The sequence below is a fragment of the Diceros bicornis genome, chromosome 8, assembly GCF_020826845.1.
Source record: "Diceros bicornis minor isolate mBicDic1 chromosome 8, mDicBic1.mat.cur, whole genome shotgun sequence".
Taxonomy (NCBI): domain Eukaryota; kingdom Metazoa; phylum Chordata; class Mammalia; order Perissodactyla; family Rhinocerotidae; genus Diceros; species Diceros bicornis.
In genome coordinates this window covers 16,551,646-16,579,476 of record NC_080747.1, presented here as the reverse complement: position 1 = coordinate 16,579,476, position 27,831 = coordinate 16,551,646, and the positions used below count along the sequence as shown (strand labels likewise).

The window sequence follows — 27,831 nt, the reverse complement described above, 5'->3', positions numbered from 1 at the left end:
TCTAAGTAAAGGTTACAATTGGCCCATATCTTAAGGACAGCCCACATTCCTTGTTAGCAGATCTTTTTCATGGGTTATGTATGTGCTTGTATTTTAAAAGATAACAGTGTTATTAGATCCTTTTCAGTAAAAGAATTGTGTGTACTTGTAGTGGAAAGAAAATACCACTTACAGCGTGTGCATCTTGCTGTTTGGGTGTCTGTTCTGATACAATTTCTAGTTCCACAGTTGATTTAAGTCACAGTTTCCAATTAGAAGATGAGAATGTTAAAACATAAGAAGTGGTTTATGCCCACAAAGAACTCTGAGAAGCAGATGACCAAGAACACATTGATCCTTTTGCTAAATAAATGGTTCAAAATCAGAGGGTTGCAACCCTTGCTTCTCTTTTTTTGAGAGAAGATTTTATCAGAGTTTATTTTACTTTTTCAGAAATGTCACATCAAATTGTATTTTTATTTCGTTTTAGGATTTCATCAAGGGTCTTTCCATTTTGCTTCGGGGGACAGTACAAGAAAAACTCAACTGGGCATTTAATTTGTATGACATAAATAAAGATGGCTACATCACTAAAGAAGTAAGAAATACCTTACCAATACAGCTATCCTTTGGACCATTTTCATTTTTTAACTTCAAAATGTTAAGCACTTGTAACTATTAATTAGAAAATCACTTCTTCAGGATGTCTAAAATATTTTATGCGGTGGTGGAGAAATATTATAATACAAAATTTAGAATGGATAGGAATAGTTTATGGTGAATCTGCAAAGAGAATATAAAATGCATAAGGATTATACCCTTGTTTCCTAATGGTATTTTAATAAATACTGTAAATGGAATCAAGACTGTGGTTGGACTCAGATAGGAAGAAAACGTATCCAAACCATGTTAGAATATTTCGGCTGTAACCTTTTTTTCCCCCATGTAATGTGGTCCATATGGAAAGACACACAATTTTAAATTCATATGGATTGTACGATGACCTGCATTGTGTGGGAAATGACCTGGTGCAATAGTGGGGCGCCCAAATATGCTTCCAGGCAGGCTATCTAAGCAAGAAGGCTCACAGACCAAATTAGGAAGCTCATATCAAGTGGTTTATTAAACCAATTTAAAACATAGGAGGAAGCAAGGGAAAAGGGATGGAGTAAGTTAATAAATTTAGGATGTGGTGCAAGTGGGGTTGAAGGACCATATTATCTGAATTCTGGGTGTGGCTCAATGTCTATATGTCCTGTCTTTCTCTCTGCCTCCAGAGTTGAGTTTAGAGCTTTCCCGAGAGTTGAGTTTAGAGCAAGGGGCCCCTCAAACAAAAGGTACCTTGGGCCAATGACATGAACTTGCTTTATTGGAGACATAGAGACAGGTGCACCTGATCTCAGATAGGACATTTAGCCTGATCAATGGCCATGGGTTTTATTTGTGTTTCTTGAGGAGAAGATGTGGGGCTAGAATGTTTTTCACCAATAGGTGGCTGAATTAAGACCTCATGAATATTAAGTGTTCACGTATATTGAACATATCCTGGATAGTTAGTGCCTTTTGTATATTTGGTTTACAATAAACATTTAGTACTCAGGTGCCCCCACAATATTAGATATCTCTTATTTCTTCAATCCCTTTCTATCTCTTTCTATGATTAACACAAACATGCTGTTCTTACTCTTTATACCTAACACGTCTCATGAAGTCTGCCTGTCGAACAAACTTTTTGCTACTTATATATACTTAAAACATCTTAAAAGATTTCACCTATGATTTACAAACTACAAACTACTTTATCATTTGTAACAGAATTGAATACTCTCAAAAGTAAATGTCTATTACATCATAATATCAACTTAATCCAGAGACTTTTATGTGAAAACTTCAATATGAAAGAAACAAATGTAAACAATAAATCTAAATGTTTAACTAATTAGATATTATTTTTACTAAGATTAAAATTGGCAAGTCAAAAACTAGATTTTAACAAAATTTCAAAACATTTCCCAGGGTCATAATATTTTTACTAATCTATGTGTGACTTCTTTAGTTAAAGCCATAGTAGGAAAAAACAATGAAAATCCTAATAAGCTTTGAGACATACCAGTTGGTTTCAGTATAATTCTCATGATGTGGAGTTTATTTTATTCTCAATAAATAAAAATTGATGATCAACATATGAGATATATAATAATAAAATGATTGTTTATATGAAGTATATGGAAGTCCGAACATTAAACCAGAACATTTCTTTCCTGATCATGTTAGACATGCAGGAATTTACTTCACTTTGAAACCAAGATCAGAATTGATACTTACATTCTGATTGTGTTGCTGTTAAGGCATAAAGCTGTTGGCTTTCCTTCTGGGACAACCAAAAGACATTTAATGAAGAATCAAAGAAAGATAAAAAATTTGAAATTGAGTAGGAATGTCAAAGCTTTTCAAAGTGGTTTCTTCATACATTGCATGCAGCCTCATGTGCGTGCCTTTTTCTTTTCAGGAAATGCTTGATATAATGAAAGCAATATATGATATGATGGGTAAATGCACATATCCTGTCCTCAAAGAAGATGCTCCCAGACAACACGTCGAAACATTTTTCCAGGTAGGAATGCAACAGAAGTCAGAAAGGGAGTGAAACTAAAAATGTCCTGATATTTACAAAGCATCATGATAAATCAAAAGAAGGCAAAGGAAAAGAATTTTTACCGAAAGGGACAAAACAATAGAATATATACCATCATATTAATTTAGTAATTTTGGTTTTGAATTTATTATAATACTAATAACTGTACTTACTGAACATTCACATATCCTAGATAGAACACTAACCAATTGCCACGTTTCACGTGTTTTGTTCTGTTTTCATTCAATTCTCACAACACCCTATGAGGTTATAAATCCTCACTAGCTCCATTTTACAGATGAGAAAACTAAGGCTCTGAAAGCTTCGGCAAATTGGCTGAAACTTATGGCAAGGCTCTGCCATAGCTAGAGGGGAGGATTTTAGCTAGGGCAGAGTGACTCTAGATCTTCACCATTCTGCTGCAAAGGGAACCACCTAAAAGCAGTCGGCCATATGATTCTCACCACTAAGAAACTACTAGTTTGTGCTCTGAAGCAGTTCCTCCCCACAAAACAAGCAGCTTCAGCTCTTTTGGTTCAGGTGTGAGAGTGTCAAGGGGTAAGTCTGAATAAAGTTTTTTTGTTTTTTTCTTCCTGAACAGAAAATGGACAAAAACAAAGATGGAGTCGTTACCATAGATGAGTTCATCGAAAGTTGCCAAAAAGTAAGTAATGGTAGTAAAGGAACTATCCCTTTTGCCTTCTTAGCAGCTAGATTGAGTATTGTCAGCTCACCACCATGAATTGAGCAAAATACAGAGGTCATATGGTTTCCACTTCTATACAGCCAAGGTAAGCCTACCACTGTGAAATAACCACAGATTCATACATTCTATTAATCAACATCTATAGAGGGCCTACCCTGAGGCACGTTATGTAGGAAACCCTGGAGATACAAAAGTTGCACCTGTAGCATGTTTTTCTCCCCAAATCCTTTAGAGATTATTCATCATTGAGGATGAAACACATGAGATTTGAATTGCTCTTTTCCCAGAATTAGCATATAACATGTATATTGTCTATCATATCTCTGTAGATTTAGAATTCCAGTACAGCCAAGTATCCATCACTGGACAAGCTTGTACAGTCATGTGCCACATAACGATATTTTGGTCAATGACAGACCGCATAGATGATGGTGGTCTCATAAGATTAGTGCCGTATAGCCTAAGTGTGTAGTAGGCTATACCATCGAGGTTTGTGTAAGTACACTGTACCATGTTTACACAACGACAAACTCGCCTAACGACCCATTTCTCAGAACTGTATCCCTATCTTTAAGTGACGCATGACTGTATCCGATTTCTAAGAGATACATCACTGTTTTAATGTATGTGGACAGGAAGTGGCTTTTTGGCTGAAGCAGTAATGGTCTTTAGTCACAAAATAAAGAGCAGAAAATTCTCTCAGAGGAGAAATCCAGGTGGCTGGCCATCCTCTGGTGGGAGACGAGTATTAGCTTGGAATTAGTTGGCTTGATGTGTGGGTAGAACCACAATTAAGAATTTTTAAAATAATTATGGACACCAAGAAGTTTGCTGGTGCTTTAGCTTTTCTCTTTATTTTCAAATTGATAGACCTTCCCTTTCCTGATGCCTGCTTGTTTCTCAGCTCCTATTTCAATGCTGTGGTCTTGGAGAGCATTAACTTGGTGACATCAACCTGCTTAATGGTGATGCTCTTACTTGGCTTCTAGCATTGGAGTCATCATTAGTTCAGCTACCATTTGCCATTACTCTCAACAGCTCACTGAGTACCCTTCACATATAATCTCCACGTGCCCCGATAATGCCCAAAGTCTGTCCCCTTAAGTTTCTATGGAATATGCTAAACTGAACACAGCCACTGAGCAATGGTTTCTCCAAAACAATTCTTTCTCGGCATTGAGTCCATTCGTTTTTAAAGGTTTCAAAAGGCCACAGAGATTTAGCCCTAACAGACCCAGAGAGGCGTAATTATTGCAAACATGTCTCCCACGCCCCAGCCTCCAGTCCTCCTGAAGTTGGCTCTTAGTTCACACACAAGCTCTGTTTCCTTCTACATGTCCAAGTCTCTGTGATTTGGCTTGTGATTACCCGGAATGCCAAAATTTCCATTTGCTCACTTTGTCTTACCCTCTGTAGTTTCCATTCTGGCATTCTGATTTGAGAAATACCCTCTATTAACACCAAGTAAGATTTAAATGAAGTGTTTAAAGCCTGGTAGAATCAATAAAACATTAAATGGGCTCTCCACAGTTACCTATGTGGAAAATGGATAGAATGGTATTTACATTTGCAAACACTTAGTATTTGAGCTTTTGGCATAGGCGGTTGGTGGAGGGAGGCAGTACTTAGAGGCAAAATAGTGTACTTCCCCTTGCAGATCTGTTGAATTTAATCCCGTTTCTCTTTTATAGGATGAAAACATAATGCGCTCCATGCAGCTCTTTGAAAATGTGATTTAACTTGTGGAATACATCCTCAATCAAACGACAAATGTGAACTATTCTACCACACTTAAAGTTGGAGCTACCACTTTTAGCATAGATTGCTCAGCTTTACACTGAGGCATATTATGCAAACAAGCTTTGTTTTAATATAAAGCAATCCCCAAAAGATTTGAGTTTTCCAGTTATAAATTTGCATCCTTTTCATAATGCCACTGAGTTTATGGGATGTGCTAAATCATTTCATACCCTGTGAATATTCAAAAGTAATAGAATCTGGCATCTAGTTTTATTGATTCTTTAGCCATGGGACTATTGAGGCTTTCACATTATCAGTGATTTTAAAATACCAGTGTTTTTTGCTACTCATTTGTATGTATTCAGCCCCAGGATTTTAAATGGTTTTCTAAAATATTGGCATCAGCATTTAATTTCCAGAAGTTAATTTTCATGTTTGTATGCTGTAATTCCATTTATATACTTTAAGTAAACAAAACAAGATTACTACAATTAAGAAAAACAAACACATAGCCCCAGTTTCTATGGATTTGCTGCCTTCTGTTAAAGACATTCATTTATCTGGCATTTTTTATAACATGAAACAAATTACTTTATCACCAGATATCAGCATATGCCTAATAAAGCTTATTTAATAAGCATTTAATTTTCCATACTACATATCACAGCCAAGGCCTCCATGATGTATATAATTTTGGATTTGTTCAATCCTACAGGTTGACTGTTTTCTATTGTGTCATTAAGTGGAAGCCCAAGACAGCGTGAAACAAAGTGAGGCTGTTTACAGGCATATGCAAAGGGTCAGGGTATCTGCCCTCCAGTACACGGTAATGCTGTAGAACAAGTAATTCTTAACAGCATTAAAGGCCAATTCCATCCCCTTTCCCTTGACTCCCTCACAGCACCTTTGTATTACATGCCATTCAGGGACAAAGAAACCTTGACTACCCCAATGCCTACTGGGGACAAAGAGCAAGCAGAACTCACTTTGAAAGCAACAGTGATTCCATTATATCAAGAACTACAACACTAAAATTCAGCAGATAATGAATATAAGTGCTAAGCAATTCATCTGGATTGTATTATGATTTAGTTCATCATAAAACTCCAATAATTCAGATTCTTCTTAATGATCTTAAGCCAAAATTGTAAAGTTGCCACAACATTACTAAAGATACTCACACCTCCCCTGTTTTGCAGAAATATCACAAAGACCAAAAGGCTACAGTAGGAGGAAATTTGTAACTGTCTTTGCAACAATAAATCAGGTATCTATTCTGGTGTAGAGATAGGATGTTGAAAGCTGCCCTGCTATCACCAGTGTAGAAATTAAGAGTAGTACAATACATGTACACTGAAATATGCCATCGCGTGTTTGTGTAAACTCAATGTGCACATTTTGTATTTCAAAAAGAAAAAATAAAAGCAAATAAAATGTTTATAACTCTACTGTCTATGTTATAGGTCTTTATTCTAACAAATTTTATAATTTCTAGATTAAAAATATTACGTTTTTCTTATGGCGTTTTCTAGATTGTAGATATCTTGCTCTTGGAGTGATGCTAAGTGCAATGAAGCAGAGTAAAGCAAGGCCAACGGGCAGGCAGATGCTTTAGCTAATATGATCTGAGGATGTAACAAATGAGCAGAGACCTGAGGAAGGACTGTACCAGGCAGGGGGACCAGGACAAAAGCTCTGAGGGAGGATGAGCATTTCTACAATTATGACTCTTCAGAAATTACTTGTATTCTTTTAAATTACAGCTGTGAGACTGTATCTGAAGTAAGAATTGCAAAGAGGTCACTCCAGGGATTTGAGGGATGGAGCAAAGAAAGGGTGTTCTCTGACGCTTCTGGGATATGATACTGCCGCTCCTACATGAAAGAGTGACCCCTCATTTCCCTCCCTGCAAAAGTATCAGTCTGCTTTAGATTTGGTGTGGCTACTCAAGTCCCTATGGGTTTTCTTCTTGCCTTAAGATGGAAGGTCTTATTCTTGTTTTCTGTTTTTCTTCCTCTACTTGTCTCTCTTGTAAAATGATCCAGAGACAGCTTCTACTACATCCCCACTCAGAACTATGCCTGTAAATTATGTTTTAAAAGCTTTTTAAATTGAATTAATTGTTAAACATAAGCAGCACAACAAAACCACTGAATACATTAAGAGTTTTAAGATTTTAATCTCTGAATATCTTCATGGACTGAATATCTTCAGTATTTTCAGACTATGAAATACAAAAATAACATTTACTTAAATACAATTAACTCCTAAAGTTTAGGTAGTTTTAATGAGTTGTAATAAACAACATACTTATAAGAGAATTTACACATTTAAAAAAACTTTCTTAAACTAGAATACTCTGGAGAGACATTTTCCCAAGCATTCTGTATTATAAAATACATATTTACAAACAATAATTAACAGTGAATTCACAAATGTTTGCCCACTATTTTAAATTTCCATAGCCTTGATGAATTTAAAACCCAAGAAATGGCAAAATATCTAAAAATAAGTACACAGCTACAAACTGATTGCAAAAGGGATGTTATAAATAAAAGGCACTAGAAAATAAATACAAACACATCTACTGTAAACCGAATAATGGTTGTTCACACAAACCATAAATATATGAATAATAAACCCCACAAAGTTGTACTATTATAGAACTTTCTTTAATAGCTTTCTATCATTAACCATTCTTTTCGTTGAAGAATAACTTTTACTATGATTTAGTGGAATTGTATATACTTATCTTAAACTAGTAAAAAATGAATGGTGGCTGTGATTTACAAAAGCATAAACTGAAGTGCATCTGAAAAGGTTCCACAGGTTCCGGCCATGGTCAGCATTTAACACGAGGTAGTAAGAAGATTTTTGCTGTCTCCTTCAACAGCATATGGAGCAATATGTTGGAATTTTAGCTTTGATGATGATAAGGCTTCCCTGTCAACAGACAAATATTTAGCCTCATTAGTATCACGCAGGGTTCCCCTAATAGGTACTACATTTGCAGGAGATTGCCTAAAAAAGTGTCCAAAACTCAAAACAAACAAACAAAATGGGATGAGAGCAGAATGATGGAATGAGAAGTGGAACTTTTTTTCTGAGTTAAATAAAATAGAGGTTGCCTCTTACTGTTATTCAAAAATATTTAACTAGAGAAGTAGTTAGGAACCAGACTACCAGACTATTCGAACCCAGATTCTGCCAGTCACTTCACTGTCAAATCTGGGGCTAATTACTTCTCTGCAGCTCAGTTTCTAGATCCTTAAAGGGGGATAACAACAAAATCTACCTCTGAGGGCTGCAGTGAAGACTAAATGAGCTTAATGTCTAAAAAGTACTCAATAGAGTATCTGGCAGGTAATAAGTTCCCACGTGCTCAATAAAGATCAGGGTGTGTGTAAGTATGTACCTTCCCAAGACAAATGTGCATATCACTTAGAAAAAAAATTAAATCAGGCTAAGAACGAACCAATTCAATTTAAGGCAGGTAGTAAACTCATTAGTTATAAGAAAATGACACTGTGACTGTCTGTAACTGGTGTTTTTTTCCCCCCAGAAGCTGAGTCTTTCTATCATTGTGATATATGCGAGCCCTAAGAAATGAGAAAGTGCAATATGAGAAGAATCTTTTTATGAAAGACTCATCTTTAATATTTAAAGAAAAAGAAAGGTACATAAATGTTTAAGTTTTTAGCAGGGAAAGAAGAGCATTCGTTAATTTCATGAAGGATTACAAGTACCAAAAGCAAGCACAATAATAATTAAGCCAAGGGAAAGTCTTTGATATGGAATTGCAATTTTCTATTGCAATTACATCAATTATTATTAAAATATTATGTAAGACATTAGAAGGAGAGAACAAAAAAGAGAAAAAGTTTGAAGGAATAAACAATACTTAATAGCCCTTGTAACTTCAAAATCTTATTTTATTCTTTATTAGCACAATTCAAAACTAGTGAGACTGAGTGGCAATAAGAGGAATTCCCTTGCTAGCCATCTCTGGGACCCTGGACTGCTCAACCCTCTGTATTCCCCCTCCAAATCTTTGTGTGCTATTTCTAAACTTTATTTACATGCAAACTATCCCCTCCCCCATACACACCCATGAAATCTAACATGCTAGGCCTCCCCTTCCTACTTGCCCGGTTCCCCATACCAGCCTACAGGATGTATGAAAACCCCCTGGGGAGAGCTTCAGATTGAAATGCTGTGCCATCATTATTTAGCATCTGTTTACTTGCATTTCACAAGGGAGGAAAAGGCAAATTCATTTTGCATTCTAGTTCTCAGAACAGCAACTACATTTCCTAGCCAGAATCCCCTCTCTGCTGAGGAGGGACACTGCATTGACTAGGGGATGGTTTTATACATCTCAACAGGCGTCTGAATGCTAAGCCTCTGCCAAAGACCCACACACAACAAAGAAATCCATTATCTATGAGCCTAGGGACTTACTTCCTCTCATAAACTTTACTCTAGGCATTCATCATGGAAATAATACAGTCAATTTAAAAAGTCACTGAAATTGGTCAAATTACCTAATTTAGGCAAAGCTTAAACTAAAAACATTTGCCATTTTAAAATTGTATACGATCACACAAATTTTCTTAATACTTAATTCCTTTAGAAGGTACCTAGAATGAAACTAAGTTCTGCAATGTTAAGATAATACCAGGCAACTCTATCACTAAGATGTGGTTAAATGTAATCTCCAAAACAAGATGGGATCACTGCTTTATGGAAGTATTTCCAAGACTAGACTGTCTGAACACTGCTCTCAAATGATGAAAATTCAATTAACCTAGCTATGTGACACCACACAGGCAGTAATGAAAACCTCCACATTCTCGCACCTTTTTGCACATTCTTGCACATTTTCACAAGTTAGAATAATCAACTGAATCATTCCTGTGTGTGGGTGTGTGCATGCGTGTTTGAGCACACGTGTGCTTCCACACGTAACATCACAGCCACCTGGAAATCTCATTTCAATCTTTGAATATGAACGAATTATAAAGTTTTTAGGCAGAAAAGATAGCAAATAAAAGAGAAAAAGGACTCTTTCTTTAATGAGCACTCTACGTTAATCTTTTGTTTTCTCAACTTTCCAAGGGTCAAAGCACAAATATCCAAGATGAAGAAAAAAGAACTGTAAAGCTGCAGCACACGGAGTACCATACAATAAGCACTGCAAGTGGACAGGCCCTGTATCTACACCGCCTGGGTCTGCCCCCAGTGCTTAAAAACTGTGTGACCTAGGCAAGACAGAAATTCTGAGCTCTAAAATGAAAATAACTGTATCAACTCCACGTGGTTACCTGTGGCTGAAATGAAATATGTTATACAGTCAATTTTGTAATGTGACTAAATGTAAAAAAAAATGACTTAAGGAATCATGTTCTACTTACACTTCCACCATGCTGCTCTAGCTTCTGTAACGCACTGGTGATTGGCTCTTTGAATTTCTTGTCCCTCAGTCTCTTGGAAAGCTTTTAAAATAAGATAGGGGGAATGAAATAATTTTAAAAAGTAACAATATTCACCATAAACATAAGTAAAACTTCACTAAAAAAATAGGCTACATAGAAATAATGCCATTGAGTCTTTACTGTATAGTAACTACATGAACACCAGTTAAATTGTTTTAGATTTCAAGGCTTCTTTTAGGAAATATCTCATTGAAATTTATATATAATAGACACCACTACAGTTGTCTAAAAAATGAATTTATATTATTTCAAATAATACCAATCCTACAAAATCTGCTACTGTATGGTATCCAGAATAAGTTTTCTATGAAATTGCATACTTTCCCATTTTGTAATATGCAAGAGCATTTGGAGGACTGTGATGGAAAGCTAAGCCTCTAAAACACATATGTTTCCTATAGTAAAAAAGGAAGAGATGACAAAGAAGAGAGCATTTACATGAATAATTCAGTAACAGTGACAGCTAGAGGAATCAGACGAGAAATCACAGTACCACCTGTCCCTAGGTATGTCCTGAATGGGCCTCAGTTGGGTAGGTGGAACTCTGATGGAACAGGGAGAGAGCACAGGTGAGTGAGGACAGAATCAGAGGAGCCAAGAGGGAAACATCAGCAATCCAGGTCATTGAGCACAACCTGTAACCCGTTCCCCCACCAAGTGTCTGCATTACTCCCACAGACCCAACATTTCAGCCTAGAGCAGGACTCACTCAGGGCTCCACTTCCTGGGAATACAAACAAAGCCTAAGCAAGAATTCAGCCATTGATCAAACGCTTATGAGGCCCTGTCCTAGAGTTGGTTTCTGGTTCTCCCTCCTCCCAGGTATGGAGGTAAGCCAGGATACTTCGCACCACTGAGCCTAAGTAGCAGGTCCCTCCAGTCAGGTCATCGCAAGTTAGGGAGGGTCAGAAGAGACTCCCAGAAGGATAAAAATGTGAGAAAAGCAACTCTAAAGGAGCCGAGAGGCAGGGCTTATCAATGCCCTGGGGAAGGACAAGATAAAGTGCCGCTTACCTACCGATCTCAGGTTTGCTTTCTTCAGACCTGGATCCCCTGGAGCAGGGGTTTACAGGCAGATCAAGAAGCACCACCTTCAGAATCACCTGACACACTCACTAAAATAGTACAGATTCTTGGGTCCTGCCCCAGACTTCACAAGAATCTCAGAGCAAAGGCCCAGATTCTGCATTTTTATCAAGATTCCCAGGTGATTTATGTCCTCATTAGAGTTTGAGGATCACTGCTCCAGGGGATCCTCACCTAGGGGAGGACAGTAGACAGTGTCTTAGAGTTGAAGCTCAAAAAGGATGACTTATTTTGCATATGAAGAAAATGAGTTGTATATAGGTTCAGTAACTTGTTTTGAAATTCATATTCTAGAAAAGGAACCCTTTCTTCAAATAAACATCTGATGCAGAAGTCTACAAAACAGATGAAAATGGAGTCTTTCTGGCTGAAGGGGGTGGCAGGTGGGGGTAAGTGAGGTAAGGAGGGAGCTCTATAGCACCTCAACGGATCCTCAAGGGTGCTTTGTCTCACTATGTGTAGCTAACAGACCAAGATCTAATCCCCACACAGCCTATTTCCAAGGCTCTCTCCTCTAGGGCACTGGGATCCGCAGGCCAGTGTGGTATCTAGGTCTTCCCAAACAGCTGACACACCTGTAAGGTGAAAGGCCCTCTCAGTCAGTCCCGGCTTAGGGAAAGCAGAGCTCTGGGGAAAAACGTGAGTGACCAAAGATTACTACTACTGACCCAGAAAGGTTAAAAAAAAAAACAACTTCTATAGTATAGTTGCTAACCTTGCCTCCTCTCTCTGCCATGGCGGGTGGGAATGGATGCTGTTTAGGCAGCAAAGGTTCTGGTCCTGGCTCAGCTTTGAGTTTGGTGAAGGCTCCAGTGTGATTCCTTTTCTCTATATATCACTTCCCCTCATCTCATCCCAACTTTCTCAGCGGATGTCCTTGCTACTTGTTTCTCCCCCAAAACCAAAAATAACCAATCTTCACAAGGGCAGAAGGCATATCTGTTTCTGTTCAGCATTATATTCCCAATGCCTAGCATAATACCTGGCACAAAACGGGTTAACAGATTTATGTTAAACTGTTGATGCTTGAATGAAGCAATCAATCTAAAATGAGTCCTTTTATACATTAGTGTGACATGCCTGTAGTTAGTCAGCCACAACCCACTGCACTGAAGGTTATAAGCAAATATCTGCCAGGATTCTCTTTCTTCTGTCCTAAGACTTATCACATGTCAAGGTTTGAGAGTCTATTCTCACTGTCTTTTCCCCATCAGACACCTGGTGGGAATTCATCTCCATCATTCCTAACCTCAGCACAGCAATCGTGATAGATTCACCAACACCCCTACTTTCTAGCGGCCTAGCCAGGTGGTTCCTGGGGTGTACTACTCTCTGCAGAGTAAGAAGTTAAAAATACAGTTCTAGGATTTCTCAGGTGGATGGGTCCAAGAAAAAGCAGTGGAACTACGATCAAAATACAGGCCTCAGCTCTGAACTACAGAAGGACGCAAGAAGAGAAATCCTAGCTGTGGGTTATTCCAGCCAAGACTTTAATCTTTGTATCAGTTTCTGCAATAAAGGATTAACTATGCCTGAAGAAAGGTTTGGCCCTTGCCCCTGGCTCCTGGATGGAAACCTCTAAGCTCTTGGAATGTCCTTCCAGATAAGAGTGACTTTGTTTACCTCGGGGCCTTGGCCACACAAGATAGAGATAATGTATGTTAACAATGTGATTTATGGTGGGGACCTTGGGCCACAGGGTATCAGCTCGCCTTCTGGAGATGCTGGAGACTATGGTCAACCACGGAGGCAGGCAGTCATGCCTGCGTGACAAACTCCCAATAAGAACTCTAGACACCAAGGCTCAGGTGACTTCCCTAGTTGGCAATACCCCATGCATGTTGCCACACATCATTGCGCGAAAAAGGAAACAGAGTCCACACAACTCCACTGGAAGAGGACAACTGGAAGCTCCACACCTGGTTTCTCCTAGATGCTGCTCCATGCGTCTCTTCCCTTCGCCGATTTTTATCTGCACCCTTTCACTGTAATAAACTCTAACAATGCAAAACAGCTCTTCTGAGTTCCCTGAGCCCTTCCAGCAAACTGTTAAACCTAAGGGTGGTCTTGGGGATCTCCTGAACTGCACGGTGTCCCAGTGTACATCTGTGATAAGGATTAAACTACATGTATCTGGAAAAAGTCTCATCCTGAATGCTCTTTACAGACTCACTAAAAAACTTACAATGAAAAACAAAGAAAGATGAAAAACATGGCTGTGGCAATATACAATTACCCAAGAGGGTGTATAAGCTCTGCTTATAATTCACAGCTAATCAACATGGGCATGATACCATTATACTGTTCATTAACTTTCGCCCATTCAACATTCAATATTTGCTTACTTTTTATTATAACCCTAAATTCTGTTCATGTAGGTGGTTTCCATTAAAAAAAAATTAAAGAGAATACTGTCCGTTAGTAAAATATTTTACGAACTGGGCCTGCCCAGTGGCGCAAGCAGTTAAGCGTGTGTGCTCCGCTGAGGCGGCCCGGGGTTCGCCAGTTCGGATCCGGGGTGCGCACCGATGCACCGCTTGTCGAGCCATGCTGTGGTGGTGTCCCATATAAAGTAGAGGAAGATGGCCACGGATGTTAGCCCACTGCCAGTCTTCCTCAGCAAAAAGAGGAGGATTGGCAGGTGTTAGCTCAGGGCTGATCTTCCTCACAAAAAAAAAAAAAAATTTTTTATGAACTACTAGGTCTGATCTCTATATTTTTTGGGTTTTGGGATGATGAGATTCTTTTTAAGGCTCTGAATCATTTTAATGATTAATCTGAAGCCATTAAATCACGAAGAGATACGGATATTGCATGATACATATACACAACCACTCTCTAATCTTTTCAGTACTTACACTTGTAAGTAGATGTTTCAGATGGTCGTTTAGAGAAGGACCAACAACAACACTGAGCTGTACCAGAGCATTCAATCCTCTTTCAAACACTTCATCATCCGAATGGACCTGTGGGGGGTTGGTTGGTTAGGGGTATAGGGGCAGGGAGGGAAAGAAGAGAAAAAAGGAAAGGAAGGATGGGTTAGGAGCAAGGGCAAGTCAGTGGAAAAAAAGTAGGAGTGAACATTCAAAATTAGAAGAAAATCAACCAAACCCAGAATGTAAAAAAATAACCCTTAATGCAAGACATCTAGAAGCAAAAAAATTTGCAGCTTGACTAAAACATTAACTAAAATATATCCTAGCATGCAGAAAGACTGATTCAAGGTTCATTACTTTCTCCAATTACTTAAAATGTCCCTTTCTACCTTTAGTACATCCTCTAAAGATGTCTTCAAGTAAGTAATCATCTGGCCCTGAATAACAGTGGCCTAATTCTGCACACACATCAAAATCATAGGTAAAGGACTAATTTGAATATAATTTGGAGGAAAAGAAAGACGTAAAATATTCTAAATGTACCATAAAACGTCCAAAGGAATAAAGGACATACCAGAGCTGCCTTTAGCACAGGAATCAGTCTAGGAAGCAAAGGCACAGCTTTTTCAGGAGCACCCTGGACCAAAAGTAATTCTCTATAACCCTCCTTCGACACAAAGGTGTATGGATGTTTAGTCTCTCTCAGACCCTGCCAAAGAACAAAAGACTCATGATTTACTATGCACTTAGTTCTGCTAATAACAAAAGCAAATTGAATCCTTACTAGTCTAAGTGAAAATCAAGTGTTGCTATTACTGTTTTCCTGTTTATGAAATAGAATTTCAGTAATTGTAATTTCAATTAAACTGAGAAATTGCGGAACAAAGCACATATATGAGACAGGAATCGCTACCCACAAGAAGGAAGGAAGGAAGGGAAAAAAAAAAGAATAAAAAATTAAAGGAAAGGAAAATTAAAGGAAATAAGGAAGAAAAAGAAAAGGAAGGAAAGAAGATAGAGGAGGAGGAGGGAAGGAGGGAGAGGAAAGGTAAATAAAAAGAAAAAGCAAAAAAGAAAAAGAGAAACTCACTAGGACACTAAAAACATTTTGTATAAATTCCCAAACACTGCCTGGAAGCATAGCAAATTAGTTTACAATGTATGTTTATGAATAAAATGTCACTTTATGAATGCATAATTATTGGACCCCCTCTAACTCTACGGTGATTTTACAACTTGTTTAATGTGTTTCTAAAATACTGTATTTCCTTCATATTTAAATATTAAGATATTTAGAAGACAAATCTTATACTGTTCAAAAAGCATTATAAGATATTAGATGTCATTTTTAACATTGGAATGTGAAATAAACACATGAATAAAACCTGTGTAGAGGTTTTCTCACTATGCCTTTCACCCTCAATGCATTAGAAACAATCAGATAATACCCTTGATTTAACTGATCACTTTGAGTCAGGATAAAAGGGCCATCTTTCTCAAAAAGACAAAACAAACAAAAAAAGCAATAGCAATATTCCCTCAGTTTGACTAACGATTATCTGTAAATAAGTATAACCAGCTACAAAGTCATTCCTAAAAATATTAATTTTCAACCAATTTGTCCTTTAGACCAAACTATGCTTCCCAACAGTGATCAAACACTTCCTCTCCTCGATGCTATCATGCTTTTGAAAACTCTGCTGCCAAGCACACTGGCACCATTTTGGAACACAGGTTCTATCATCTTAGCAGTACCCCTAGTACCCCTAAAACGGCCTGTTCATTTTAGAGATGAGGAACCTCAGGTTAGGAGGTGAAGTGGATTCTAATAGTGGTGGCTCTGTCAGTACTTTCCCATTATTAAAGGAGTGGAGGGGAAGGCTAAAAACCTACCCAGTACAAAAAAAAAGCACTGGTGTTTGGAAAACAGGTATTTAAAGGACTGACTTTATGTGACCTAAACTGAACTCACAGCCCCTTTAGGGACTCGTCAAATTACAGCACTCACCCTACCTCGTGATTAGCTGGAGTATGTTTTCAAAGGTATCAGTAGAGTTTTGATTCATCTAAAAAATAGTCTGCTACTATAGAAAAAAGTTTAAAGTTTAAAAAAGAACTAAATGAAACATCAATTGATTTTTAATTTTTAATACCAAGTTTAAAAGATTTTGATCAAAACTGAAATTCAAAACAGGCTACCCATAAAATACACTGATTATACCAAAATAATTTTGAAAGCTGAGGTATAAATGAAGAAAAGCAAAGACCTAAACCAATTTGGCAGTCTTTGGTAGTAGCTGATATGTCCACTTGGAGAGTAAAAGCACCTGGAAAACTAAAGGAAGAACTACCAATTCTGATGTTTCATTACAAGTAAGAAATCTCAGTTAGCAAAATTATCTACTTTTTTCTGCTCTGCACCCACCTAGCCCTCTCCACTAGTCTTACAGGAAAGGCAAATGTTTCTTTAAATAAAGGAAAAAACACCTGAGTTCTTCATTGTCATGTTTTTATTTAGAACACTTATTACTATACGACTTATCCTATAAACATAGCATTGCCTATTCAGATTACTGTCATTAAAGCCCTAATTTAATGACTTGTTTCTTAACAACAATAAAAAATGATCCTTAACTCTTAAAAAAGGCAAGTATCTAAAAGTTTAAATATAAGACAACTGGTTAGTTTATTTCTCAACTTCTGACTCTAACTCTAGGAATAAAATTCAAGCTAATACTCTGCCAACTTTTTTCCTGTTAAACAATATAAAGGAATCTATCAGTGGTTTTTCTAAAATCCTCTATGAAAACCACCTCCATGATACTCTTACTTAAAAGGTACAATAGGCAAAAGCCCAGAGAATTCTCCAAAAGGACATTGAGGTAGTTAATATCAGTTCTCTACAAAACACATCATGTTTCACATGACTATCTGTATAGAGATCAGACCAACCATTCACCGTTATCTGATATAGTTTAACTTTAAACTACTGATGTTCTCCCGAATTGACTAGTTCAACAAATAATCTTCTTCCATGTTATGATTCCAAGTACCTTTATCTTTTAGAATTAAGTAAAAATATTTCATCTGCTTATCTACAAATCCCTGTGTAGACTAATTTCATGTTTATAAAGCTGATTAATCAGTTGCTAATAAACATGTACCAATCATAATTAGTTCCTAAGGGAGTGTGGTGTTTTAATGCCTATTGTTTAGCTCTTATTTCAAAAATAAAGAATAAGATTTACTGATGAGTTAGAAAATAGTATTTAATGCAATTTTAAAAGATTTTTTTTCCCATAAACATTCAGGAGAGATGGAGAGTATTTATTTACCTCAGCTAAAGTAATAAGAAGAGGATCAAATGGAAGATTTTCTGGAGGACAGTCCCACTGTAATCTGTGTTTTACTGAACCATGGACCAATCTAAAATATAAAAGTCAGTGAATGTAACTAGGACAATATAATTATATATTAAACAGTGATTACCTAACATATACATACTCTTTCTAGAACATAACGATATTAGAATTATTTTATAACATGTAGGAATACCATGACTTTAAAACATATTACAAAGACATCTTATAAAGCAATGTCTATAATCCTACAAATTCCTACTCTTTCAGCAAAATGGTAGCAAAACTAAACAACACCCTATTTGTTAAGCCTACAATCTTGGAGCTCAAGCATGTTGCTATTTGTGAGTCTTAATGCAAATATTACATATGCTTCAATCATAATTATAACAAAACAGATAACCTATAGAAAATGAAAAATGCAAACAAAATGTGATAATTAGAAACAATAATTTGTTTTACACTGAACATTGTTTTTCAGATGTAGATACAGAGATCATTTAACTCTAACGCTAATGATTTGAAGGCAAGCCAGGTTTTATCCCTGTTAAAGAGAAGAAGGCTGAGCCCAGCAAGGCGAAAGGGCCCGTGCAGAGGAACAAAGTGATAGCCCCTTGAGTTCGAGTCACTGCTGCTGCTGCTTTGTTTTTAACAGCCTTCATTGAGGCATAACTACATGCGATAAACTGCACATATGTGAAGTAGACAATGTGTTAAGTTCTGATGTATGACTATATCCACTGACCTATCACCACAATCATGACAGTGAACTTATCACCTCCAAACGTTTCTTCACATCCCTTTTGTAACGTTCTCAACTCCTTGACTCCTTCTTTAGCGTTATTTTCATAAGAGCAAGAGGCCTGGGTAACACTGTTTTCACATTTTTAGCAGCAGTAAATTTCTCGGAGTGGGGAAGGGATGTAAGAACCTTAAAATAGGGCTTTAATTCAGAATGTAAATATGGTATAACAATAACAATAAATTGAAGAATGATTTTTGAGTTTATTTTTCACTCATTGTCCTTCAAATCTGATAATACCATTAAAAACTACATTTCCTGAATTTTAGAACAACAACAAAAAGAATGTTGTGATTATTCTTTCCACAATGAAAATGAGATTTATATCATCTAGAGCAGGCTAAAACTGGATATACTTTGAAGAGAAAAATGCCTCTTCATAGTAAAATCTTAAAATGATAACACTTTCTTAGTAACCTATACTGTTTTTTTTAAAATAGTTCTGATGTCTGTCCAGAAAGGCAGCAAGAATTATACCAAAGGTAAGCAAAAACAGCCATATGACCTCATTAAGAAATACAGCATAATTTCAGTAAATACAATTTTGAAATTTTTAATTTTTGAAATGAAATTTCAAAAAATAATGAAACAATTTCATTAAATTGTCAACTTTCAGTTTATAAACAAAATAAGATTATTTATTTGCAACTTGCTCAAGCTTGTGAATGCTTAAATTGTTTCAGAAACTGGTTCATTCAATTGCTTAAATGATTTGGTGGTTTACTGCAGATCTACTGGTAATTCCATTTGGAAATTAAAATGATTCTCTTCAATAATGTCCCAGGATCTATACCAATCCAACAGCCAAAGTGTGAATAAGTCACCTTTATTTCCATCTCCCTAGTAAAGGAAACTTTCGATACATTTAAACTGAATACTGTATTGATTTTACTCAACTACGTTGAGTAATATGGTCAGTTATAACTTGTGTTGATTTTACCTGCAAGGAATACCTCCTTTAGAGTAAACAGCTGCAAATGCGGAAGGGGCTCGTGACTGTTCACCAAACTGAAATAAAAAATGACAGGAATACAATAAATATTACTCTCACCTCCCCTTGTGACAGCTAATTAATTTTAATCCTGCTGAAGACAGAGGCAAACGGATGCCCTGACTTGCAAACCATCACACCGGTATCAAGTGCATCCTTCTACTCGGCAACATGACGGAGAAAAAGCATCAATCCTCTTAGCACTGAAACCACAACCACGTCTGTATATTTCCTTTTACCTCTAACGTGTTTCAGAAGGCTTGAAGGTAGCTGAAACCATATATACATATAACATAAATATTGTTAAATATAAATAAATATAATACAAATAGACCTTTCCACCCCCCCCCCCGTTACCTTTCAAGGTGAGGGCTAAATGGAGATAAGGTATTAAGTACAGAGAACGTGTATTTGTTTTCAGCCTCCAGCACATTTCCTACTTGTTCTCCAGCCAAATATAGACGGTCTGGATGGTCAGAGAACCTGCAATTTCTGCAAACTGGCTCTATGCTCCTATAAAAATCAAAGGCTTAGGTTGGGCAAGGGTGATAGAGTTGAAAATGGAGCAAGGCTCGCACCAACATATGCCTGGATGTATCTCCTTCGATATATAACTTTACAAGTTTCAGTTTTGCTATACATTATTATCTTAAGACTAGATAAATTCTGTATCTACTCTCAGAGGATTTAAGAGATGATCAATCACAACAGTTCCACAATCACAATATACATTATTTCAATATAATTGATCAGAGACTTAAAGAGGATTTAGGCACAAAAAGCACATATTTTACCACATGGTACTCTGAAAATAATCAAATGAAACACAGTTGTCTAAATTACAAAATATAAATTTACTAACCCATTTTAAAGATATAACTACCTAAAAAAATTTTTTAATCACATGCAGTAATTTAAAAATATACTTAAGAGTGTAAGTTTAGAATTAGCCCTTTTTCCTTTGGAAAAACACATATGTTTTGAGTAAAAATACATAGGTGAAATTCACTAAAATATTATAATAAAAGATTCATTTACAAAGCTCAATCTATATTCTGTGTAGTAATTCACAGCAATAATAATGTTTCATTCATCTAGTTATAATTCCTGCTAAGAAAAATATAAGTTTAAAGTTGTTTTCAAGTAATAATCATGTCAGATAAGGAAATTAATTGAAAAAGTATTGCTTATCTTGGGGAAAAAAATTAAGACAAATCAAGGCTACACACACTTTTTTAGTTTTACCACCTATTAGCAAATGACCTTACTTTCGGACCTACAGGTCACATACATAATCCCTAAATTCCCAAGACACACACCAAGACAAAATTTCTGATTGAAATTCTAAGCAATTCTTTTCCTTTTCTTTCTAATTCATTTTAGAGATAACCATCGTTTCATCTTCCAGGTCCCACAGAATCAAATTTTTTTTTCTACAAATAGATTTATTTTATCAATTTTTACCAAAATTCCATTACTGCAAACAAAACTGTTGTTCCTTCAATTTTAAACAATATCACCACAGACGATATTTCAACTCTAAAACAATCATTAAATACACACCACTACACTGAGTTAGCAATTAAAAAACATTTTTGATTCAAATACTTAAATTTATACATATTAAAGTGCAAAAATTGTGAGTGCACAGTGCAGTGAATTCTCAGAAAGCAAACACAGCTGTGTGACAACACTCCTATTCACCGTTTCCCCCAAAGGTAACCACTATCCCAACTTCCAGTTGATTTTTTTTGGACTGGCAGCTTTTACACATTTTTCACATGATCTTTTCTAATGTACTCTATTCTAAGGTCAAATCATTACATTATTCCCCAAACTTTCCTAAATTTTTAACAAAATTTATGACTAGGGCTACTAAATATTATTACTTTTAAAAGTTTTTCCTTAAAGAGAGAAAGAAAACTGAAGTGTCACCATAAACTCCCTCAAATAGAGTCGGTAAAAGGAAGTATGGCAAAAAGACTTTAGGGCTTTCTTTAGGGATTCAACTTCCTTGACACTGCGTAGATTACAGGAAAAAAGCAAATGAACATGGATAAACTATTTTTCATTTTTCTTTTATAAGGTCAGACAATATTCTTCTGCCCTCGGATAGTTTATTGTATCCTTGCTTAAGTATCTGTCACATTTTACCTGCCATCAACATCAGTGTCTCAGCCATTCTCCTAGCCCCCTTTAAAGGCTGAAACCAGTATCATCTTACCCTACGCAAAGTTGCACCAGACACCACCTGGTGGTGTTACACGGTTGGGCGCACTTTTGGATAATTCACTGATCTACACACTTACACACTTTTATGTGCATAAATCTCATGTTTGCTAAATCTGATTAAATTGCTGTGAGAAGGCAAAAGGAGGCTAGTACTATAGCTAGAATTTCGGGTAGAGCTAATTTCCAGATCATAGAGAAACAGTCAGAGACCTTTATGCAACTGTGGAAGCATGTAATTCATCCTATGGCAATTTAACACAAGTTTATTCATTGATATTAGGAAGTCAAATAACCGTAGTAAATAAAAAATAAAGCTGATACGCAATTTATTTTCTATTCTAAAATACTCACTCGTTAATGTGACAGGATATACCAAAACTGGTTAATCTCTCCTTTACACCTTCTCATCTCCACACTCAATCTCACATGCACATCATCTCCATTCTTTATCATGATTACCATATGCCCCTCCTTCATCGCTAGCTTAAAACTAACAAACAAAAGAAACTTATGATAGCATTCAGAATGGTTCAATAGTGTGCTAAATGCATATTACTCTGAAAAATCTACAGCCAGGAATCTCTTTTGTACCTACTGGGTTAATTGTTTTAGGGTTAAGTTTATCACTTGGTCGAGGATGTTTTCTTGTAGACTCTGGCGAACTGGTTGATGATGAAGATTTGCTTCGTTGACCTGTAGTCCTATGTTTTATTTGTCTGCTTGATGAAATCCTTTGATCACAATTATCTGTAAAAAACAGAAGATCAACAAAAAAGAGGTGAAAGCAATCCATCTGTATAACAGAATGTGTCAGTAACAAAATTCACCTCTTCCTTTAAAAAGCAACGTGTGTACCTGTCACTCTGCTTCTCAACTGTACACCTCCATGGTACTCTGATTTCTGCATTGCTTCCCTTTTACTCCTGTTGTTAACAGAAACTTGATTTCAAAATTTTGAGGGAAGAGGATTCATAACAACATAAAGACCAAAACAGAATAGAATAGAAAATACACAAATAAGGTAAGGTCTGGAGCCAAATACCTAAAAGACCAATAAGAAAATATGAAATTATCTCAACTTCAATAATATGAACAACATCAAATTAAAAACTATCTGTTAGAAAATAAGATGTATAAAAATAAACATTTTTCTTCCATTCAAACGGTCAAAATATACTTTTAGAAACTCAATCGCAATCCTCTGGTTATATTCAGAAAACACGAACTAGATTTCTGAAAGGAGTGGTTGGCACATCCCCCATGGTCTCCATCTTCTCTGGCCTCTACATTTCCAAAGTTCCAAATGTTAACATTTGCATCTCAAGTCCTACTTTTCCACCGACATAATGAACTCTCCTACTCAATGTACTACAAGCTCCTTACACTGAACATAACCAACACTGAGGTTATCACAGTGAAGTTATGAACCCCTTGCTAATTCAAGATACCACCAGATTTCTGGTCCCTCAGGCTGAAAAACTTAGGATCACTGTTGCCTCCTTTTCTTGCACTTCGTACACTCAACCCTACAGATGCAATCCATGTGGGGTGATGAGGGAGAAGGAGCCTTGGGCACAGATCTGGATCTGTATCTCATCTCTACCAAGTACCAGGTTTATGAATTTAGGCAGATAATCTCCCTAAGCCTCGACTTCCTGACCTATTAAAAGGAGGAGACAATAGAAGCCTATTAAGGCTGTTATTCAGGAGTAAATAAGATAACATATTAAGTTGCTCACCTAGCGAATGGTAATTCACTTCCCCCTCTTCCACAATTTCCTCTTTTCTGCTAATGGGAGGGCTCTACTTCATAGCTCACGGTTTCCTGCCTAATCCAACAAATTTCTGAACTTCTTTCTCTACCAAGGAACCCTCCACCTCACAACCCCAGACTCACACACCCCAAGCCTGCTGGTATTTCTAGGTCCAGCTCTACTCCCAGGCTCCATGCAGCCTGTCCCAATTGTCTGTTTCTCAAATGTACACTTCCACGGCACTCTGATTTCTGCACTGCCTCCTTCTGATTTCTACTTGATTATTACGTTCCCCCACTTGCACAACACCCAGTTATTCTTCCATTAGAGCAGTTCCCACTTTAAGACTTCAGTCCTTAGATATAAGACTACCCCTCAACTACACTGTAAGATCTTCCTTGAAGGCAACACAGGTGACGTCCTCTTCAACTTCCAAATGACAGCTTTTCAAATATTTGAGGACACTGACCCTAAACTCCTTAATCTTCTCTTTTTCAGGACAAACATTGATGCCTTCTTAAACGATTCCTCACATGAGATGATTTTAATATACTTGGCAAATTAGAAATTTTCAGGAGGACAAAGCTCCACATAACATTCAAACCAAAAATATTTCAGTAATGATGTGACCAGATCAAAGTACTTTGTAAAGATAAACTAAACGTACGATTCTTTCCGTACATAGAATAATTTCAAATTTCAATTTTCTTGATTTAATACATTGACCTAATTTTCTCATCCTACAACCAGCAGATGACTTACTTCCCAATATCACACATCACATTCATCTTCAAGTCATTTTCTAGAAATATGGTAATTAATAGCTCATTAAATTTGTCAGATAATATTCTAGGATAAGTTAAGGCAGGCATTAAATATGTCAATCTAATATTGCACTTCAGTGATTATTCAACAAGTATTTACTACTGTACTTGGTCTCTATTTTGAGAAGCTCCAGATGGGGAACAACATGATCTAAGTTTCTGTTTAAACAAAGAAAATCTGTGTCTCAGTTTCCTCAACTCTATAATTAGGGATAATTACAGTAACTACTGTAAATGTTGATGATGACTAATAAGTTAATATATGTATAACATTTAGAAAAGTGGTTGGCACACAGTATATCCTATATGAGTTTTAGCTATTATCATTTTCTTTAGAATTGTACAGTGGTTTTTAGTATTAGTATTACTAATAATAGTGGAGTCAACATAACTAAATATGTTTTCTTCTTTTTGAAAAATCTGGTTTAATACTTTGGGCTTCATCAATTTGAAGATCTGGTTTAAGTTCACTTTCTTTTGATCGTAAATTGTAATAGCTGTCATAGCTAAAAGAGTTGCATCACAAAGATGCCTACCCACAAACATAAAAAGAGCATAGCTGGCGACATCAAATCATGATGCACATTTTTCAACACTCCTTACCAATTCTTCAAAAGTTTTCATCACAACAACTAAATTTCTATCTTCCTTTATGTCAAAAAATTGTTCTTGTAAGGTACTAATGGAAGGTGTTACATTATATTTCAAATGAGTTCAAAAAGCCACTGAAACTCATTTGAAAAACTTAAACATGCTAGAAAATTGAGCTTCCAAAGGTTTTAAGTATACAGCACAGTTTTATGTGTAATATACTTATATAATTTTCAGCAACATCAAAACACACACACACACAAGGATGCAAACATTTCTATGTCCACTTTCAAAACACTCTATATTAGGAGCGTTTCTCTCCAAATCGACTACTTTTCCACTTATTGCTAAAAGTATCACCCTTTACCTTACCTTAATCAGGTTCAATTTTCAAAAATATCCACCTGGGAGCATACCACTGACAACAAAACTGGAGCATGAGTTGTTTGTAAAAGAAAAATGCTTAATTCACCTTACGCTCATTTTATGCTTTTAAGTGCTTTTTCATTAAATAACATGTGAAGGGTGGTATAAACGGGTAATGGTAGTAGGACAACGTAAGAACTATCTTCTGTTATAAATATTATCAAGGTCACCCCTCATTCTTCTACATAACAATATAAAGATTCTAAATAGATACTAGAATCCATAAATCCACTTACCCGAATTCCTAAATGATGTCACAATATCAGAGAGCGAACAAACCAAGCAGGGCCCCCCCACTGTGGAACCCTCACTTTTCCCTTAGGTGTCCTTAGGTCATCTACAAGGGGCTGTAGGCATCTGTGCCAATGCTTGGAAAACATACTGTCCTTTCATTGTTCTGGACAGCTCATCTTTCCTATTTCTTTCCCTACATGCACTTTCTTCCCGCACACAGCTTTGAGACCACAGCACTAAATTGCTTGCTAAATTCTCAGGGACAGAGGCCACGTTTTTTCCTACTCTCTAATCCGGTGTCTGCAACGTTCTGAAAGTGTAACAGGCGCCGTACTAAAGCCGTGTTCCATCTCTTAAAGCTCCTTCAAACACCAAAGGCCAGCGACAGAACCCAACATTCACCTATCTCAATCCCTTTTTACCATAAAGTACATCCAAAGGGCCAGTACTAAGGGTCTTAAAATCTGCTTTCCATTTTCCTAGCCACGCCCCCTCCAACACCATATATTTCCAAATACCTAAGACCAGTTCAGGGCCGGGGTGTTGTCAAAGTTAGAAAATGAGGAGGACATAAAGGAAAAAATGGAGAAAAACAGGGATTTTTTTAAGGGGGGGTAGGGGAGGAGTCGGGGGGGAACGCAACCAGTTTCAATTAAGGCCAACCAGTGCTACTCTCGGCCAAAGCCGAAGCCCAGGAAGGAAAGGCGCGCTCAGCACCTCCGGGGTCCTTAGCAACGGGGTCAGGCGGCCCTAGCAACGGGCCAGAAAGGAAGCCGATTGGGCCGAGAGAGCAACGCGAGACCCTCGCCCCCGCGGCCCGCGGCCCACGGCTCCGGGGACCCGTTCCTACCGCTCCTCTCTCCCGTCGAGACCGGCACACCAGCCAGCCCGGCGCCCGCTCGCCCAAGAGCCGCCGGTCCCACCAGCCGGCGCCGGGGCTCGGGGACGAAGGAGGCTTCGCGCGGTCCCCGGATCCGGCGGCGCGGCGCAGTGACGTAAGACGAACGCTGCGTCCTCTAAGCCAATAGCAGGAAAGCCGCAGAGGCGCCGGGCGGAAGAGAGGTGCCCTGGCAACGAGACGTCGGGAGTTGAAAGGGCAGCTCCCGACCTAGAGGCGCTCTTTGGTTACAAAGGGGCACCAGGTGGAGGGTCTTCTTGGAAGACCCAGGAGGTCCAGGAGCAGAGGAGAGCACAGGCTCTCTCTAGTTTCCTGCGCCGCAGCCTCTCCCCAGTCCGTGTGCTTAACTCCTAACAGTTCTCTCGCACGCTTAAAATGTTCAGTGTTCTCCAACAATCTTGCCCTAAATCCTCTGGCAGCTGAGAAATGAACTCCTGCCCCAGGGTCTTCAGGGGAGAGAACCAAAGCCATCTGTCTGCGGAATTTCATTTCCTGTCATATCCTACTAATTCGTATGCTATTGCATTCAACTACATAGTACATCCATATTTTAATAATAAAAAGCGTGTGCTTTTGTACTGCAGATTATTTTAATAAAACTGATGCTGCAGGAAAATGCGTGTCCCCTTGCGATTCCACCAAAAGCAATCTGGGTTGTCATAGTAAAAAGTCCAAGCCCTTTCAGACCTGTCCTCTGCATTCCTTTCTAGTGTTCTCTCCTGTTGTCAACCCATAGCCTTAACCTTTTGCTCAGGTAATAGCTAACTATACAATTGGCACTTTCTGAACACTCCAGGTGGTGTAATCCCTCCACGCCCTTGTAGCTCCATTCTTGCTATCTGAATTGCTGCTCCAGAAGCGTCTTTGCTAGGCTGTGTGTTTCTTCAGGACAATGGCTGTACCTTTTTCTTTTTTTGTTTCTCCAGCTTCTAGCACAATGTAGTGGGGACTCAAGAAATACTCTTTTAATAAATGAAATGAACAAATGAATTCTATGTATATCTCATTTCTCTAATGTGCTGTGAACCTTGCTACAAGTCTATCTTAACTTTTAAAATTCATTATAACGTATTTACCTAACTTCCCCCCAGACTCAAATTGTCTCCATCACTTTTCTATCCCCCAATATCCAGCACAATTGCGTGCTTAAGGAATGTTTTAGCAAAAAAAGGAAAGAAAAAATAAGATCCTATTTCTTAGCTA

At 37.4% G+C, this 27,831-nt stretch overlaps 2 protein-coding genes across 4 annotated transcripts in view; one reads left to right on the top strand and one right to left on the bottom strand.

Annotated features, from left to right (window-relative positions):
• The window catches only part of KCNIP4 (potassium voltage-gated channel interacting protein 4), a 207,812-nt gene extending 201,304 nt beyond the window's left edge, over positions 1 to 6,508 (top strand). Inside the window, exons 5-8 of the mRNA XM_058546815.1 lie at positions 470 to 577; positions 2,489 to 2,593; positions 3,216 to 3,278; positions 5,012 to 6,508. Coding sequence (XP_058402798.1) covers positions 470 to 577; positions 2,489 to 2,593; positions 3,216 to 3,278; positions 5,012 to 5,059 — 324 coding nt within the window. The 3' untranslated portion in view covers positions 5,060 to 6,508. The remainder of the gene's footprint in view (positions 1 to 469; positions 578 to 2,488; positions 2,594 to 3,215; positions 3,279 to 5,011) is intronic.
• A 1,208-nt stretch (positions 6,509 to 7,716) lies between these two features.
• PACRGL (parkin coregulated like) lies at positions 7,717 to 26,684 on the bottom strand. Of its 3 annotated transcripts, none has more exons than XM_058546813.1 (9): positions 26,581 to 26,684; positions 22,757 to 22,824; positions 22,497 to 22,648; positions 19,619 to 19,686; positions 17,853 to 17,943; positions 15,092 to 15,226; positions 14,500 to 14,607; positions 10,475 to 10,555; positions 7,717 to 8,003 (listed from the first exon to the last, which is right to left on the bottom strand). In XM_058546813.1, the coding sequence occupies exons 2-9, from the start codon at positions 22,806 to 22,808 to the stop codon at positions 7,947 to 7,949; spliced, it is 744 nt and encodes a 247-aa protein (XP_058402796.1). In that variant the 5' UTR covers positions 22,809 to 22,824; positions 26,581 to 26,684; the 3' UTR covers positions 7,717 to 7,946. The 3 variants fall into 3 exon arrangements, with proteins under 3 accessions (XP_058402796.1, XP_058402795.1, XP_058402797.1); XM_058546812.1 differs by lacking the exon at positions 26,581 to 26,684 and adding an exon at positions 25,733 to 26,565; XM_058546814.1 differs by lacking the exons at positions 10,475 to 10,555; positions 26,581 to 26,684 and adding an exon at positions 25,733 to 26,567.
• Positions 26,685 to 27,831: the final 1,147 nt, after the last annotated feature.

What these genes read in the sequence shown, in the direction of transcription:
- PACRGL (XM_058546813.1), bottom strand. Translation starts at nt 22,808, where the DNA reads ATGCAGAAATCAGAGTACCATGGAGGTGTACAGTTGAGAAGCAGAGTG. An exon ending in GTTGAGAAGCAGAGTGACAG is followed by an intron (nt 22,649 to 22,756) that starts GTACACACGTTG and finishes TGTTTTTTACAG; the next exon opens with ATAATTGTGATCAAAGGATT. An exon ending in TAGAGCAGCATGGTGGAAGT is followed by an intron (nt 8,004 to 10,474) that starts GTAAGTAGAACA and finishes GTCTGTTGACAG; the next exon opens with GGAAGCCTTATCATCATCAA.